Source organism: Elgaria multicarinata, chromosome 2 (assembly GCF_023053635.1).
Source record: "Elgaria multicarinata webbii isolate HBS135686 ecotype San Diego chromosome 2, rElgMul1.1.pri, whole genome shotgun sequence".
Classification (NCBI taxonomy): domain Eukaryota; kingdom Metazoa; phylum Chordata; class Lepidosauria; order Squamata; family Anguidae; genus Elgaria; species Elgaria multicarinata.
In genome coordinates, this window is record NC_086172.1 from 126,013,383 (window position 1) to 126,032,794 (window position 19,412).

The following is a 19,412-nucleotide window of genomic DNA, read 5'->3' on the forward strand; positions in this document are numbered from 1 at the left end:
TTCAGTCTCTTATACAATATTCTAATTCACAAAAAACAAAAACCTACAGTGGTCGAATGGCAGCACCTTTCATTTATGCTTCAGATGACTTAAGAAACTAGTGATTACAAAAAGAAAGAGAAATTAAGAGATAGAGAGTTAACTGGAGCCTGTTGCTGGTCTTCGGGATGAGAAAGTGAAGCTCTGGTTCTAGTCCATTATTTCGGTACTTCAAGGAAGCGCACTGTAGGTAAGATGCCGCCTTGGAGGAACCGGAGAGAAGGCGTTTCGTGTGCACGGCAGGAAGAGGCAGAGGATTAAAAGAGTTCCAGATGAGGAACTTCTCAGTATGGCTTCCCTTCAGGTCCTGTCCCAGACATTCCAGCAGGTTTTGTTTTGTTGTCCTGGATCAAACAGTGCATGTCAGCCCCAGGAGCGGGAACGCCAACCTTCGTCGACAACGTAATTCTAGAATGACGAGTCGCTTTGCTGAGTCGCAGCAGTACTTAAAAAAAGAGGTTTCATCTCCTCTCGGCAAGGGCGCTCCCCAGTGTTCTTGGGAGAAGGGTAAGGAGGGAAATGGTAAGTGAGCAACAAATGGGAGGAGGCAAGGTTAGAGGGTGACTCAAATCGGCACAGTTCACACCCTCGTATGTCTGCAGGTTCGCGAAGGACCGGAGGCGGAGGCCGCTGCGGATGTGGACGGGGACTCCTCATCCGTTGTGTCTCCCTGCTCTTCCTTATGGAGGCCGAGGCTGATGTGGCTCTGCAGGGCTGCCGGAGTCAACCATTCCTTGGGGAGGCAGCTTTGCAGGAATGGAATACAGGAGCTAAAGTAGGCCAGGCGGTTGACCCAACGTGGGATTTCCTTCCCACACAGGATCTGTGGAATTGGCAGGGGAAACAACATGAAACGGTTACGTTTAATGTGCGTTTTGAGTGGGTTCTTCCATTGGCCATCACCTCTCCACAACTCCTTTCACCATGGAAGGGAGCTGGGAGAGGCAAAGTATTACCAGTGAATCAACAGACAAGCAGAAGCACCAAATAAACTGTAAAAGCAAAGAGGAGCTAGGCAGCAAGATGGCATTTTAGCAGTCTGAGCAGCTTGCAACCTAAACTATACAATCCCTAATGGCTCTATGCTGAAGATTCCAGAGAAATAAAATGTACTCATGTCATTTCTAGAGGAATGTGGCAGATTTCCTCTTAAATACCGTTCTTACAATAACCCTGGGCAGTGGGACCAGGGAGGAGGGACTGTGGACTCCTCTACAGGGAAAAACAGAAGCCTACAGGAATCAACAAAACAAGCTGGGCCACACGCCATACATTTCATTCTGCCTGCAAGCTCTAGGGACAAGACAGCCTTCATCTTGCACTGCTGAGAATGGCAAATGAGCATGCATGAACGCAACCCCCGCATCGTACACTGTGAAATGATAGCCCAAGGCAAGCAGCGGGGAGATCTAGAAAACTTTTGAAATCTATCCAACAGCAGCTGGCCAAGAGACCTCTGCAGTCAGATGGCTTTCTGCTTTGTGACAAAAGTGGATCTAAGGATATTATCTGTCTGTTGAATGCCCCTCATTTTATGGAACCACATTGGGCTGCCACATGGGACTCTGGTTTCCAGAGAAAAGGCCTGAACAATGTCTTATCATATCTGGAGCAACCTGCCAGCTATGTACAGTGCCCTTGCTTTGCAAAGGGAAGGTTCCCTATGACCACTCAGACCACTGGTCCATCTGGCTCCCTCTCTCAAAATACTAGAACCCGGGTCATCCCACGAAGCTAATTGGTGGGAGATGCAGAACAGATAAAAAAAGTACTTCACACAGCCCAGAGTTAAACTATGGAATTCACTACCATAACATATAGTGATGGCCACCAATTCAGATGGCTTTAAAAGGGGATTGGACAAATTCCTAGAGGAGAAGGCTATCACTGGCTACTAGTCTTGGTGCTACCTACAGTATCAGAGGAAGTAAGCCTTTATACACCACTTGCTGGGGAACATGTTAAAGCTGCAGGAGGCCTGCCCTCTTGGCCAAATATAAAAGAGGGCAGGGCTCCTGCAGCTTTAACTGTTGTGATGAAGAGGGAATTTGACCAGGTGCTGTATGCATACAAATGACATCTGCTGAAATACCCTTTTCTACACAATTGTTAAGGATACAGGAGCCCTGTCTTCCTTTCCATATGGTCACCCTAGCTCACATCTAGTTTTGCCCACATCTAGTTTCACAAAAGGAGAAAAGCTTGATTTGAAGTGAGGACAGACAGCCTGGCAATGGTGTGCAAGGTCCCAGCATCATATAGTTGTGCCTCTTTGCATTCTGAAATTTGGTACCTGCCTTTCCTTCCTTTGCTAAAAGCTACACACATAAGGAAGAAAGAGCCAGAACCAGGGCAGAGTAGCAATGATGTGGTGCCACGAGCCCCCAAAACCTCACAGTTTCACTCCTGCGGAGTTGTCCCCAGGCCAAGGAGCAAGTGTGGGGTGGAGAAGCTGCCGCTGCGCCGCTGCCACTCGTCCCCCCCCACCCCAGGGCTTTCCCTTGACAGCCAAGGGAATGGAGAACTTTGCTTCTCCCCACACTGCCGCCGCTGTCTGTCCTTCCCTCCCCCCACCTCTCAGGGCTTTCCCTTGACAGCCAAGGGAACAGAGGAAAACTTTGCTTCTCCCCATGTCAGGGGCAGTGTGGGGGTGTTCTGGTGGCCATTCAGCTCACTGACCCCTTTCCCAGGCGGACAACAACCAATCAGGACTCGCCATCCACCTAGCCATGCCTCCACCATGCCTACGGAGAGGTGATAGGCAGCTCATGTGCCATCCTTGCCTCTCTGGAGAAAAAAGTCAGGGTACTTCAGAGCTTTTGGGGAAAGCCTTGCAATGGCTCCACACTGGCTGCTGTTTCACGTAAGTGACACAGCAACATCGAGGAGCCACCCCGGGGCTTTCCTCACATATAGACAGCCCCTGAATGAATAGGTGCAAGAGACAGGGCCTGCTTGGTGGTGGCACCACAACAGAGAAGTCCCTCTCAGTTCCAATGGGGATTCATAAGACTCCTTCTTTTCATGCTGTTTGGCAGATGGTAAAGCCAGCTTTGAATCAGTGACTTGCTGTTTTTAGGATATTTAGTTATGCTCTCGCTGAAATTTTCATATTGCTGCCCCTCCTTGTTTTAACTGTTGTTGTTTTTAATGAATGTGTCATTTTAACTGTTTTGTTATATTATTTTTATTGTAAGCTGCTTTGCTTAATTTAAAGAAAAGTGGGATATAAACAGGGCTGGCCCTGTTGTTAGGCAGAATGAGGCAACTACTCCAGGTAGTAGATACTGGGGGCAGCAGGGGCAGCTTCCAGCCAGTCCTTCTGAGCACTCACACCCCGGCATTCCACTCACTTGGAGGAGAAAGCTCTGTGGGCCACATAGCCTGTCCTGCACCCCCTAAACTAGCCACTCTCACTTGTGGTGGAGGACACTGTCCTATCACCAGTGTTGAAATAAGATTCAGCTGCCAGTCCAGTTAGCTTCTTAATGTGGAATAGAGAGGGAGGGGCGCCTTCTTGTCCTTTGCCTCAGGCAGCAATATGTCTTGGCCCTGCCCTGGATATAAATATGAAGTAGGCTGAGCTAAACCAAGCCAAAACACCGGGGTGTGGTGAGCCAAAGTTCTTCAAGCTCTAGGCTTCCAACAAATACCCATTTCCCCCTAACCTGAGCTGTGGAGTCCACCAATGTGAATGGTCAATCATCAACTTCAGCCTAGCCAGTCAAGGCTCCAGTAAAGAGGCAAAAACACATGCTCTACACTCCCACCAAAATGCCCTCAATAGTCCCATTCTTTAGTTCAAAGGCAAACCAGGCTTGCAGTGTAATTATCCTTCTTTCAATGTGTGAAAGTCCTTGAGACGAAGATTTTTAAGTATAGGGAGCAGCTGCAGGATGTCAAGAAAGGTAGCAAGTGGCCCTCTGGGGACGGCTTGGTTATAATTAAGACTAAGATTGCTGGTGACACTGGAAAATAATGGGTTTCACTCTGAATGGGTGAACAACTGTAAGTCATCCAAGCTACTGCATTGGCACGAAATGGTCCGTCCCCCACAGAACCCCAGTAGGTGTAGGCCAGATCTACACCAAGCAGGATATAGCACTATGAAAGCAGTATGAAAGTGGTATATGGCATGTGTCAATGGGCCCCAACAATTGTCAGTGCACTTCAATACTGCTATAAAGTAGTAGTGTGGCTCCTGCCTTTTATATAGTGCTTTCATACCACTTTCATAGTGCTATATCCTGCTTGGTGTCGATCTGGCGCTAGTTACAAGCCCAGTGTCTTTGAACAACCACAATTAATGGTCGAAAGGGTGATTATGTTTATGCTGTGCTAGATATAAGATGATCTATGTTATAGCTTTGAATTGTCTTTGAAGAAAAGTTTAGTAATGTGAGAAAGCTGTCCTGGCATCTACTGGACTCAAGGATACAGTTCCAAAACCAGGGATCATGCCTATTTCAGATTCTAGTTAATGTCACCAAGGGTTGTAATTGTGGAGTTTGAAGTACATACAGATGTCCCCAGTTTGAAACTTCCAGATAGTTCTGAGCCAACCCCAAACCCCTCCCAGTGCCAGGCTCACCTCAGTGCCAATTATCCCCATTGCTTTAGCTGCCCCTTTCCCAGTCCCACTGGAACTTAACTGGGAGTGGTGACAGCAGTGAGAAGAAGACCTCTCTCAGGTCTCTACATAATCTATTGCTCCCAATGGTGGGACAGGGGAGAGGCCTCTCAGCAGATCTTCATACTTAAGCAGGTGTAAACAGGGTGAGGCACTCCCTCAAATACTGCTGTTTAGCCATCAGTTTAGTGACAAACATGTAGTTTCCCAGGGCTTCTGATTGCTTGGATAACTCCTTTAGAGTTCTGACTAGTTTTGGCTGAAACTCAAAGCGGATCCACCAACCCACTGACATTGAAGCCACCAGCCTCCACTGCGTATATATTATTTATTTTATTTTATTTATTTGTTGCATTTATATCCTGCCTTTATTCCTCCAAGTAACCCAAGGTGGCGTACATAATCCTCCTTCTCCTCTCCGCTTTATCCTCACAACAACAACCCTGTGAGGTGGGTTGGGCTGACAGCGTGTGACTGGCCCAAAGTCACCCAGTGGGTTTCCATGGCCGAGTGCGGACTAGAACCTGGATCTCCCGACTCCCAGTCCAACACTTTAGCCACTACATCACACAGTGGCTCTATCATATGTGTGTGTGTAGATTCTCTCTCTCTCTCTCTCTCTCTCTCTCTCTCTCTCTCTCTCTCTCTCTCTCTCTCTCTCTCTCTCTCTCTCACACACACACACACACACACACACACACACACACACACACACATCATATCATACTTCCTATAAAGTCTAAACTGATGATTAGAACACTGGGTCAGTCTGCCTTCAGTTTGGAGACAACTGTTTATGTTGCTGACATTAAACTGCTAGCACCAATTCCTAATCAGGATTACTTGTTCCAGCTAGGAGCTGCAAATCCTTAAAATTTAAACCTTTAACCTCTTATCAAGCAATTGAAAGAATTAATAGAACTTTTAAGTTTCTGCTATAATTTTGTTCTCTTTCATTTCTGTGATTGTTTCTTCTTCTACTTTTAATAAATAATGAACAATCTTCATAAATTACTGATTGGAGAAAATGAAGTTACAATCAGAAGAATCCTAAGCTATTGGTTACACTTATTCAAGTGTAAACTGAATGGTACTGGAAATTGAATGGTTTATCCATCAACATGGCATTGATTCTAGGCCAGAATTCCAAATTTTGTGAAACTGCTGTACGAAGTTCCCACTGAACAATCCAGGATATTTGGGGGGCTGCCTAAATGCTCAGAAAGCCCTGGGGTGGGTGCACGGTGGCACAGTGTTGATTATATGACGCCGCTGCAATCACGCACCCACCCCAGGGCTTTCCGCTGAAGCTACGGAGAGAAAAAGTTGGGGATTTACCCTGACTTTTTTCTCCAAGAGTGAGGCGAGGACACACAAGACCATGTTAAGTCAGCCTCTCGCCTCACTCCGGAGTCGCAGCGGAGGTGTGGCTCGGTGGTGCCTGGTGGAAAGCAACCTGTGATTGGTCGCCTTCCACCAGGAAGAGGGTGGGGTAATCTCTGGTCCCCAGATGGCTGCCCAGAAACCCTGCGCTCCCTCCTCGGCATTGGGATTACCCACCGCCACTCCAGGGGAGAGAAGATAAGGGGTTTCCAAGGGACACTGCCCTAGCCCGGCCCCATGAAAACACCCCCTTAATATTAAGTTTTCTCAAAATCTGTCATCAGAATTATAGGCAATTAGTTGGCCCACCCCTACCCATATATTGCAAACATTATGCTAGGTTTGTGCTTAAATAGAAGTGCTGCAAAGTACTCGTGCTGAAATTCTCTCTTCTACTCTACTATTAAAAGTGCAGGAAGCCTCTTCTCTTATTCACTTGATCACCCTACTGTAAGAAAAACTGGACAATGAAATCTAAAGAAATAAAGAAGGAGTAGGTCCAGTGGTTCATGCTACAGTAAAGGGGAAATTTTCTCCTTTCAGATAACTATAACAGTACAATGTCATATACATATTTACTCAGAAAAATCTCCTATTGCATTCAATTGGTCGAAAGGGAACAGGGGAAACACCCACTGACCACTAAGTCCCTTTCTGGTCAAAGGTCTTGTTTGACCAGAAAGGGTTTTTTGTTCCTAGACCAAAGGATGAGTAATTAAGCGTTTTTGTGACCAAGACTAGGGCTTCTAGCGCTACCCTCTTTCCCTCATTAACAATTTTTCTGTAGTAAGGAAAAAGATGGAAGACGCAGTTGGTAAACAAGGGAGCTTTACAAATGGAAGACATCATTGTCTGGATACACACACACACACACACACACACACACACAGAGTAAAATTCCACGAGGTATTTGGCACATCCAGAAGCACCCCGGGGTCCAAATCTCACATCCATTTCAGGGGATTGCCACCCAGAGAAAAGTGTACGCCGTGCAGCTGTTTCAGACTGTTCTGGGCTATAAGAGAGTGGCCATTTGCCAAATCTAATGTGGACAGTCAATGGGGTTCATGAATGGGGTTAGCAATGGCTTGGCAAAAGTCATATCTAGGCTTAACACTGCCTATGGCAATGCATGTGCAAGGTACAATAGCTGAAGCTTTGAACTGAACACCCTAGACTGATTTTTTTTACTCCATGGGAAAGGAATTGCCCTGATTTATAATGTGGAAGCCTTTAGGTGGAATTTGAAAAGGATAAATACTATTTGCTCCTATGTCCCTGAGGAACTTTGTCTCCATAGTTTTATGAGATTTGGTAATTGATATTTAGTAATGTAGCAATTTGTCTATTTTAGGGTGACCAACTGTCAGGATTTCCCTGGATTTGTCCTGGTTTTTGTTCTTTCCGTGGTGTCAGGGGGGATTTTCTATAATTTTCAATAATGTCCTGGAATGACACACCTTCCCCTTTAAGGCTGCCATTAGCATGGCAGGAGGGAATGACATGCTTTCTTGAGGCACATCATTCCCCCACCCCGAGCTCCAATTGAGGTCTTAAAGGGGAAAGTGGGTCATTCGTGGACGTTATAGAAAAGGCCCCAATTGGAGTGGATGGTGGTGGTGCAGAATGAAATCCTTTCCCCTCCTCCACTCCAATCGGGTCCTTTAAGGTGGCGGGGGAATAACGTACTTTCTGCAGGACTCAGAAAGCTGCTTCCCCACACACACACTAGGTGTCCTCTTTTTTGGTTTCCCAAATATGGTCACCCTATTTGCAACATTTTCTGTTTTATGGTTATGTTGCAAACGATAAAATTCTTGTCTAATGACGTGCTATATTGGTATCATTGGCTAAAACAAAACCCTGTTGCCTGTGAACCCGCTCTAGCCATAGGATAAATTGCTCTGATGTCATGGCATGTTCACAAACATTTAATTTCAGAATGAGAGGCAGTTAGCAATGGATGCTTACCCTTTAGCTTCGCTGAAAGAAAGAGTAATTTTGTTTGGGATACGGATACATGGACATGAGCTCAGGAGATAGGACCCACTACACACTGTTGGTTGGAAAGGCTGTGGGACAAGGAGCAGGGATGGGGAACCCCTAGGGCTAAGTTCAGTTTTGGAGAAGCACTCAGGGGCTGCATTCCTGTGGTAGGTGGGGATGAAACGAAACATACAAAAACTACCGGTGGTGGCCATAACTCAGCCTTAGGAGAGGCATTACAGCCTTTTAGGGCAAAGGCCAGGCTTTGGAAGGCAACGGGAAACGAGTGCTGATGGCCGGAATCATGCAGTCAAGAGGTTTGTTGTTGGGAGAAAGATGCAGGATGAAGGGGAGGAGCTCAGAGTTACTCCTGAATTCAAGGCCAACTACTGTTTTAGTATCTCAGCTTGTTGAAGCTCTACAAACTGATCAGAGACTTCTTCGTGGCTAGAGCTGTATTTGCCTAAATAGTCCCACAAGCATTGCTGCAGGGTCCCAAAATATTGCACAGAAAAGAAATGGTAGCGGCGCCCACCTCTGCCAGAGCAGCTGAGAAGTGGTTGCAGTTCTTGTGCATGAGGTGGTAGGCGTTGCCCTTGTACTCCTTGCCCAGTTCCTCCATGATTTTGTCCACATCCTCTTCTGTGAAGTCTGTAGTGCCCAAGGCTATGGATTCTCTGGTTTGAAAGAAAGGTGACAATCAAGAACAGGAAACATACAGTCAGACAGTGGAGGCTGGTGGCTCCGAAGTCAGTGGGTTTCAGTCAGAACCGGTCAGAACCCTAAAGGACCTTCCAAGGTGCTTCTGCACTTAAAAGTGCTTCCTGTGGCAAGCCACTGTACGTGAATGGGACGTCTCCTTAAACTGCACACTGGTCACGTACAGTGGCTTGTCACTTGTGGTGTGCTTTTCTCCATGCCACCGTTATTTAGAGTTTGGGCCCGCAGTGGCCTGGAGTAAAAAACGTCCAGTCTGCATGACCTGTTACTTAACACAAATAGCTCTGACACAACAGAAGCAGCCGCCACGGGGAGCAATTGAAAGCAGCATCCTTAAAGCAACTGTGTGTCTGCCCTAGATCTTGCTCCTCCCATAGCATTTGACCTCCCTTCCAATGTTTTTGTGCCTCTCATCCAAAGTTCTCCAGGCATTTTATTAGTCACTTTCCCCAGGATGTCAGTGAGACCATTCCATTTAGGACCTGAATAAATCAGCCAAATTTAATGCTCCTGAACTCCTTATACTGGTTACTAATTCTCACTCTTCCCCTTGGGGCATCAATATGAAAATGTTCAAACAATGATACATTTTCAATTCAGACATTTCAGGGTATTATGACCCAGCAGACATCAAACTAGAAACTTCTTTGTTTCCCCTAAAAGGTTGTTATGTGCAGATGTTCAGTGCAGCAGGAAGAAAACTCTGAAAATGCTCAGAGACTCCAAACCCTTCATTATTAATTTAAATGTTTCAATATGCTGCACTTTATTTGTTTATTGCATTCATATCCTGCCTTAACTCCAAGGAGCTCAGGGACCATGCTTTCCCCCCATGTTATTGCCACAACAACCCTGTAAGGTAGGTTATGCTGAGAAATAGTGTCTAATCCAAAGCCACCCCATCAGCTTCATAGCTAAATGAGAATTTCACCCCAGGGCTCCCCAGTCAAAGGCCAATACTGGATTCACTACAGCATAAAAGAGGTTTTGGACCTCTCAGGTTTAAGTCCTGGGCTGTTTTAAATGATGCCATAAAACTAAGGATGGGCGAGAAGTTTATTTCAGTTTGGTTTGATAAGAATTTACCAAAATTTGCAGAGTTCTCCATAATTGGAATAAAAAGAACTTGAATCTTTTTTTAAAAAAAAAATAATGTGGGAAAGAATTGAAACTGACAGATTGATCAACCCAAGCCCAGGGCCTTGAGTACTTTGCTCTTTGAAATCTGGATTTGAATCCCTGTGTATTTAACCATATCAGTGGCACTGAATTACGGTTGCCACTTGTCTTTTCCTGGCAGGCTCCTTATCTTTGACAGCTACATGGCAGTCAGGTCCTTTATGGCCCTCTCTGTACTGGCCATAGCTACACCTATTGAATTTGACCGGTGGAGATGGAAGAGAATTTTGTTTCAGTTTGTTCAGGGTAAAATTTTACCAAAATTTGGGAGAAATTTTAATTTTAAAAAAATCAAATGCAGAAGAAAGCAAAAGTGACAGATTTGTACATTCCTACTGAGAACACACAAGATGGACAACAACAGAGAGTTTCCCAGCAGAAATCCACCCCTCTCAACCCACACCCTTCAAGTTTATGCGTATGGAAAGGAGTACAGGGCTCCTCCTGTATCTAACAGTTGAATGGAACTGTTGAATTTCAGCAGGTGTCTTTCTATGCATGCAGCATCTGGTGAAATTCCCTCTTCATCACAACAGTTAAAGCTACATGAACCCTGCCCTTTTGACCAGATACAAAAGAGGGCTGGGCTCATGCAGCTTTAACTGTTGTGATGAAGAGAAAACGTCACCAGGTGCTGCATGCATACCAATGACATCTGCTTAAACTCACTTTCCTATACAACTGTTAAAGATACAGGAGCCCTGTCCTCCTTTCCATATGGTCACCCTAGCGCACATCCCTTGACTGTTAGAAAGAGTCAGAAAGTAAAAGTAAGGGCACTTGGGAAGGGAGAAGAAAATGGAAGACTGGAGTTAAAAATGGAGAGTCCTGTTGACAGCACCTGGGCTGCAGGATGACATTTGGGGAGAGGAGAAGGAAGGGCCCTTACTTGAATTTAAAGGTCTCGCCAAGCTCTACAGCACTGCCCGGGGTGATTTCGAAAATCCCACTGAAAGGATAGGGATGCCCTCCGTAGGCAAATTCTGGCAAGGAAAGAAAGAGACCGTAAGTGATTGCCGGAAAGCTCCCTCTGGGAAAAGGCTACACCAGCCAAAGCTGGGATTCTCACTCAGGAAGAAGGTACCCCCCAGGTCCCATCCCTCAGGATGATACAACGTTGTGGTCTTCCCTCACCATTAAATAACTTGCTTCCCTACCCTTCAGCAAGGTGATCAGACTGCCAATTCAGAAATGTAACCCAACACTTTACATCAAATAATGTCTTCTTAGCAGCCATCATTCAGCATCCAGGCTAAGAAGCAAGCCCACAGACAGCAAGAAATCAGAGGTGTTCTGTAGACAGTTTAATAGCATCTATACCTTTGATTTGAATTGAAAACCCCTGAAATTTATTTTTCTAAGTATTTCTATAGTTTTCTGTTAACCCAGTACAAGTAAAATGTTAAATAGTTATAGAGAACCCAAGATAATAATTAGGGAAGTTTGACCCATCCTTTAAAATAACTAGATAGGTTGGGACCACATGAGCTCACCTGAATCCCACCCCAGCAACAGCTGTCTGCCAGGATGAATGTTAGCATCCAAGCCAAATAGCTTCCCAGAGTTGGTTTCATTTAAGCCTAAACTCCAGGTTTCTTGGGTAAAAGGCAGTGTTGCAACCAAAGTTCCACAGCAGATGTCATTACTGCTGGTTCTGGTGGCAGATCAATCCTGGACACATTCAGGGTGCCTTGGTAGTGCTGATCCAAGACATTTTGCTTCCTGAAGTGGTGCCCAAACACACCCCTTACCAGGCTAACACGAACACTTTTTAACATATTGCAGCACCATTCAGACACCTGGAAACGTTGGGCTACCCAGTCCTGCCTTCATTACTTCCCTTCCCCACTCATGATGCCAGCTGAAGCCAATCACCTTGCCTTGCTGTGTGGCAGGGCCAGCCAGTTCCGAACCTTGGACAATCCAGAGTGACCGAGAATGCTTAATATTAACGTGAGTCAATATTGCAGCAGTATAGAGGGTTGGTTAGACTTGTCCTAGTTGCATCAGAACAAAGCAGTGCTGGTTCCAGGTTTCTGAAGGCCCACCATGACCCAGACAGCCATGCTGGGAATTGCGGACCTTATTTCTGTCTAAACAGAATTTTAGGATTGCATCTCAGTGGTTGACAGGAAGCTGGTGGCCCCTTGCTGCCCATCTCTGTTTCATATTTTACACAGAATGTGACCAATGACTATCAGCTAAGGGTCATCTTTGCTATGCTATTTCTTAACAGTGAAATAGATTTGTGGTCTATCATGCCTGCGATGACTGCTCTTGGCAAGACACTGCCTTGAGATATCTCCAATGAGATTTTCTCATGGCAGTGCTAGGAATTTAAAAGCCACTTGAAACAGTAATGCTGGATATACGTTGCACTATCTTCATGTAATGAATAATAATATTAGCATCTAGTGTTCAAATTGCTGCATATATCTTACATCAACCCTCTAAGGTTGGTCAGTATTATTATCATCATCCTAATACTGGAGATACGGGGAGCTGTCCACACCATGTCTAAGGCCAGCTAATGAACTCATGGCAGAGGCAGGACTTGAACCATAGACTTCCAGGTTGACAGCTCAGTCCATCCTAGACCAACTCTCAAAACAGATGATGAGGATGAGGATGAGGATGAGGATGAGGATGAGGATGAGGATGAGGATGGATGATGATAAATAAGAATGGGAAGTGTTGGAACTATAGCTAGTAGTGCTCAGCAAATGAGACTTGCAACCCAATGTTGAAGTGGGGAATTCTACTGTTCAGGACCCAAGCCACTCAGTCTGTACCGCTCCTCCACCAACCCATTTTCCAGACAGTAAGCATTCCATGGCCATGGGGGGCTTCCCTCCTAATTAGGGAGGTTTCCCCTAGAGATTTTTTCATTTTTCCATAAACCTAAGGGTTTCTCCAATCCTTCTGATACCTCCCTCTTTTCTGTTTTGCCTACATAAGTAATCACATTCAGAACGTGTCACTTGGAAACACAGGGAAAGATATCAGACCTGAAACTGGATAGAACTGCCAGATTTGTCTTAGAATAGTCACAGCATCACTCAGATCTGGGTTGTGGCCTAAACCAACACAGAGAATATGGTTGCCAGATAATCGGGCGGGGGGGGGGACCCCTTGCCTCGCCAGATTCATCTTCCAGAAAAGAGTTACTCTCTCCCACTCTCTAACATTTTTGCCTTCGGTTCCACCCTTGGATCAGCCAGAAACCACTAAGCATTTTTGTCCATGTCTGCTCCCTGGATTTGCTTCTCAGAAACAAAGGACCACAGTCCCTTGCACCACTTGGGTACCAGTGGCATAACTTCTTTAAATTTTATTTTAAAGTTGGAAACTTAAGCAGACTGATTATATAGCCATTAGAATGCCAGGTAGGCCTTACATCAATAGCTCTGTGAAGAAGCCTTCGGGTTGTGTAGGATTCCCACAACACCTAACAATCCACAGAGCTGCCCCTTTGTGCCCTTGGGTCCTCAATGCAGCTCGGAGAGCTGCCTATTTCCACATTTTCCTGGACCATCCTCCTCTGATGGTCCTTGAAACTGGACGTTCCAAAATGGCAGAGGTCATCATAGGGTCAACAATTCAAATTGCCTTCTGCAGATAATTTGGCACTAGTGAACAATCACAGAAGACTCATTGCTTTTGATGACTGAGCCTGGAAATGCATTCCAATAAAGAAAAAGAAAATGATCTTTAATGCTACCATTCCCTCACAGTGCTTAGAAAGCTTCTTCTTCTAATTGTAACCTATCCAGCTCCTGTTTTGGATAATAAAGCATCATGCTACAACTTTAATGCACATCAATTATATCCACGAACATTTCCTTATTGAAAGTCCTGGCATGATGCAGAGAGTTGGGAGTATCTGGCTACATCCAACTCTGCACTTCTATCAGGGCTGACATCAAGGGTAGGCATCGTTGGGCGTCTGCCCAAGCCCCCACACCAGCAGGGGCCCACTGGCAAGAGTCCGATAGACTGGCTTCTCTGCTTTCTAGTCCCAGAGCCAGACCAGGATTTATTTACCCCAGTGAGTGAAAAAGCTTAGTGAATATTTTTTGTGTATATATGACGTAAGTGTCTCAGAAAAGTGAGTCTTACAAAATTCCAGTGGTGGTGGTGGGGCTGTGTGATGACATAGGGCTGCCGCGCTATTATGTAGTTAGCATAAGTTCTCACCCGTTTATGCTACAGAGATGAATTTTTTTCTGAAATGTTTCAAATTTAATGACAAATACTTTTCGTAATTACACATTTTCTGTTCACTTCATTAGTTTTTGAGATAATTTCATTTGAACGTATAAAATCAGTGTTCACATTGGTGATGTGTGACATTTAATCATGATTTACTCAAAAACGATATAACTTTCGAAAGAATACTAAAGAACAAAAAAGTTGCAATTTTTAGTGAGGATTAAGAAAATGTATAATAACACAGGGTTTACCCCCAACGCTTAGGGAATTATGAGTGATATCTCGTTACACGTCCACTTTCTCACGGTCATATGATTCTACAGTTTATCATACAGGGCTTTCATTTCAAAAGTATCCACCCTAAATATGTCTCGATCTGATGCACAGATCACTTTGAACATTTTTTTTTACAGTTGAACATGTTCAAATGTTCTTTACAAAATTCCAAACAGGACGAGTATGATGAAATATTTAAAAAGACAATTGATTAGGTTGTATGGTTTTTAACAAATGTTTGTTCATTGTCCTCATTCTGGCCCAGTCAATGGTGATGGTGAGAAGGAGGAGCAGGAGATGCCGCGGCCTACTTGCTCCCTGGCTCTCTGCCTGTCAAGTAAGCAAGTGGCAGCAATGATGAGAACGTAGATGAGGAGCAACAGCAGCTAGTCAAAATAGCAGTGCGAAAACAGATGCACTGAGGAAGGGGGGGTCACTGCGGATGTCTTACCCAAGTGCCCCCAGAATCCCAGAGCCAACACTGACTTCCATGAATTTTTATTTGTTGTTTCTTAAAAATAAAAAAATGGCAATTGCAAGCTGTGTTGCAGGAAAAAAGGCATGTAAGCAACTGTGGGAGTGAACACGTCGCTCTCTTTAAAGGCAAACTTCCTGCCCATGAGAAATAGCAATGCATAATAAACACCAGCACCCCTTACTTTTAGACCATAATGGAAGATTCCACCCATTTTCAGGCATAACTGACAGAAAGATCCATACCTCTGCCGTAGATCTCAATTCCAGAGTGGAAGACTCCAATGCCCAACGTGGAGGTGTATTCATTTATCCAATACTAGAGAAAGGGGGGAAGACAGATTTGGAAGCATTAATGGAACAGCCATTGCCTGGATAGTCAAGCGTTTATGTACCAGTCTGTGTAGTTACTGCATCACACCTTATCCTGGAGGTTCTGGTTGGGTTACAATTGCAAAACATTTAAAACACCGAAGCAAGCTTATAAAATACATCCGATAAAACAGTGAGAATAAAATGGCTCAAAACACATAAAAAATAACTTAACCTCAATCCCATGTGTTTAGAAGAAGATGTTCAAATGCCTCTGGAAGAAGTGCTCCCTGCTAATATTTTTTTTTCCAAAGCTTAGATACATTTTTGGGGGATTACAAATGGCTATAACCCACGGAGGAACTGCAGAACTGAGTCAGAACATGGGGGGTTATGAAGTGTGTCAGAGTAACCACAAAGCTGATCTCCCACTTGGTAGATTCAGCAGGAGTGAGGAGGCTGCAGGGAGATTGTGTTGGCATCGGGATGCAAGTCTCCAGAAGATCTGGAACTGATGAGATGAGATACAACAAGGAATGGGAATTCAGCGTGTTGTCAACATTTACTCAGTCAAAAGTTACAGAAAAAGAATAATCACTCTAGCTACTATAGTTTTCATTAAAATGTAAAGTTAGCTGAAACTCACTATTCTGGAGGGAGACTTTTCTGCCTTTCCTTAACACCTCTGCTGACGCCTGTCAGGCCCCTGATTCCTATCAGGTCCTTGACATTGGCAAGTTGAAATCTTTCAGTCTGCCAGCTATTGTTACTGGCCGGCCTTGTCTTTTCTGATCAATCTGCTGCCACATTTTATAGGCCATCAGAGATCTTGCCTTGGCGCAGCAGGCATTTTGAGGATGAGAAATTTGCAGTCTTTATTGTGGGGTGGTGGTGGTGGTCGTACTGAGGAATTTCCTCACTTGCATCTCTAGGAACCCCGGGATAGAAAAGGGAGAAGGGATTGCTGGATTTGAGTGAAAGGAGAGGCCAAGCAAAGAAATCTCAATTGCTTCTTATTTTGCAGGGGATGTGCCCTGAGTTGCAGGCAAAGGACATGGCTGTCTGTGAAGATGGGCTTTGAACTGTGGGGTAAAGATGGTAAATGGATTGAAGTTCCTTTCACTTGCTGGCTCAGCTCCAGTCAGCAGTAGTAGAGAAAAACCCATTTCAGAGCACATCAGTCCCAAAGAGGTACCAGATAAGTTTGGGGCAGAGCTTGAATTTAGGTAGTGATTACCTTCACACACACACACACACACACCACAGGGGAAGATGCCAACTGCCCCTTATCCTTATGTGTGTGTGTGTACATTTCTTGGTGATGAAGGAAAGGCCCTGTTCTTAATTATTACTGGACAGATTCCAGGGATCAGCCTGACAACAAATTTGGGGTGTGTGGGTCTTTCCACAAATTAAACTCTGCTCTCCAATGATCTGCACTCAGGACACTGATCAGTGGTGGAGCGGCAGGAGATTTTCCAGAGAGTTGTGTGGATAGCCAGGATTTCTGCTGTCTCCCCAATGTCAGTTGTCGTCTCATGATCATGCCAATTACTTTGGCGGTGACTTCAGCCTGTTCAGCACCACCCAATTGTGGCCAAGGAAGGGAAATTTGGGGAAGCCACAATCACAGAGACTATGGAAGACTCCTTGCACCAAGCCACCAGAGTGGGTCAGACTCCCAGTGCTGCATTTAGGTCATTTTAGATGCTGGTTGAGTGGTCTTATTGTAGGTGGTGGAGCCTTTAGATAGGGATCACTTCAAAAAATACAAAACAGTTGTGTTGTGTTTGGGGTTCCTCGTGCTCATTCTGTTGAGTGGGGCCCTGGGCTTCTGCCCCAAAGTACCACTGCTGACTCCAAAAAAACGTATTCTTTATTTATCTTTTTATTTAATATATTTGTATCCCACCCTTCAAAGCATGTACTTCCAGGAGGGCTTGCAAAAATTGTAACAAAGCAATTAAATTAAGAATTTATTTATTTCATCCTTGATTGTAAGCTTCCTGGAGAACCTTTTTGTTTTTGGCCAGCATGTAATTCTCATTAACAAACAATCCAAACAAATTTCAAAGAGCACAAAAAAACATAAAAAGAGTTAAAAAGTAAGAAGTAGCATAAAACACAATCAAGGTTAAAAGGCCTGGGGAAATAATGTCTTCTTTGTCCAGTGGCAGAAAATCGTAAGAGTTAGTGCCAGGTGAGCCACCCTGGGGTGACCATTCCAGCAGTTTGGGGCCACCACTGAGAAAGCCCTTTCCCTAGTCAACATCTGCCTCACCTCTGGAGTCACCTGGAGATCAGCCTCCATTATCGACCTAGAAACATAGGCTAGTTGAGTTAGGCCAGCCTTCCACAACCTGGTGCCCTCCAGATGTTTTGGACATCAATTCCCAACAGCCCCAGGCAGCATGACCAATGGTCAGGAATGCTGAGAGTTGTAGTTCAAAACATCTGAAGGATGCCAGGGAGGGGAAGTCTAAGTCAGGTTGTAACCCTGGGAGCAAGCCCCAGTGAATTCTATAGGACTTATGGAGTAAACATGCATAGGATTGTGATGTAATGCTTGTTCACTGGCCTGTGCAGCTAGAAACGCTGCTTTTGCTGGCTACAGTCTTTGCCACAAGACTTGGTTGGGCTGACCATAAGGATTCTCTCGGTTCTTGGTTTGTTTTCAAATAACACAATAAGCCAAGGCTGTGCGTGTGCTCTTCTCAACATCCAGGTTCAGCACCATGGTAGCCAACATGTGTTGATTATTTGATTTATGTTTGCATCCCGACATAATTCTCAAGCGAACTGTGTTTGTTTAATACACTTGTAATTTCCAAAAACTGAATAAATATAGTGGTAAAAAAGAAAATCAAGTCTGGATTTTGTGACCTGCATACTCTGTACATATTTGCTAGTCATGAATAATGACAAGAAGCTTTGAAAGGCACTATGTGGATAGCGTCATTATATAGTTTAGCCAGTAGGTGGCAGTGGACTTAGTTGTATCTGGGTGGAGTTAGAAGTTTTCTGCGCCTGCTCTGTTCTGGTTTGAGACAATAGTTCTGTCTAGCTTTCTGACTAGTGCATCCTTAAGGCCTTCTATGACAGGCTCTGAAGCCCCAGACCCTCAAAATCCTGTTCAATCCCTCCTCTGGCTTCTGATATACCACCAAATGTTTCCTGCAACCTTCATATGACCTAGAAACTTGCATTTTAAAAAGATTCTCAGCATATTGAGTTTAATTTCTGCATTTGTGTGCTACAGTAACAGAAATCACACAGCCCTGGTGATAAAGAGTTGGAGCATCATCACAAGGGGAAAACACGTTTCCTTACCGTTGCTTCTCCACCCACACTTTTGTCCCTCATTAAAGTGGAAGTAAACAATGTGCACATGGTCCATTCAGTGGGCCATTTTCATCGTGGGGTTCTCCTGCACACAGCAGGAGATAGCAGCAATTTCCATCTCTAAAAATATTTCGGACTTCCTGGGGTCTTTTTTTTATTATTGTGGGAAGGCTAGAAGGGGCAGGAGACGAACGGGAGGCAAAAAACATCGTGAACAGGACCTGCGAAAAACTGTGGCTAACCAGTAATGAGCATGCAAAAGAGCACTCATCTGATGATGCTCTTGGAGCGTCATCACACGGGGAAAATCACGTTTCCTTACTGTTGCTTCTCCGCCTGTACTTTTGTCTCTCATTACTTCTTTTTTCAAAAGAGGAAGTAAACAATGTGCACGTGGCCCATTCAGTGGGCAGTTTTGATCATGCTCCTTCTCCTGCACACAGCAGGGGATAGCGGCAAGTTCCATCTCTAAAAATATTTTGGACTTAGTGGGGTCTTTTCTTATTGCGCTAAGAAGGCTAGAAGGGGCGGGAGGCACATGGGAGGCAGATGACGTTGTGAGAGGGACACACGGAAATCTCTGAGTGCCCAGTAACGAGCGTGCAACAAAACGCTCATCTGATGGAGCTCTTGGTCAGCAAATATATTTTGCTTCTCTCAGCTAATCAGCTAAGTTGCTTTCCACAAATCCCTCAGCTTCATTGTTTTCAGTGGGGATTTTTCTGCCACCTGGACTGTATCTAACCACCATTCCTAGGTGGCCCTGATACATAGAAGTATCAACTAGTGTGTTCCTGGTGGATATACTTAATCCACTTTCTTTCACTTTTTACTTGCATTATTGATGATTCTGCCAACC

At 44.8% G+C, this 19,412-nt stretch overlaps 1 protein-coding gene across 1 annotated transcript in view; it reads right to left on the reverse strand.

Moving 5' to 3' along the window:
- Nucleotides 1-619: 619 nt before the first annotated feature.
- LOC134393760 (deubiquitinase DESI2-like) overlaps nucleotides 620-19,412 on the reverse strand; it is a 50,541-nt gene continuing 31,748 nt past the window's right edge. The window contains exons 2-5 of the mRNA XM_063118851.1: nucleotides 15,146-15,218; nucleotides 10,827-10,920; nucleotides 8,574-8,715; nucleotides 620-862 (exon numbers count right to left, since the gene is read on the reverse strand). Coding sequence (XP_062974921.1) covers nucleotides 620-862; nucleotides 8,574-8,715; nucleotides 10,827-10,920; nucleotides 15,146-15,218 — 552 coding nt within the window. The remainder of the gene's footprint in view (nucleotides 863-8,573; nucleotides 8,716-10,826; nucleotides 10,921-15,145; nucleotides 15,219-19,412) is intronic.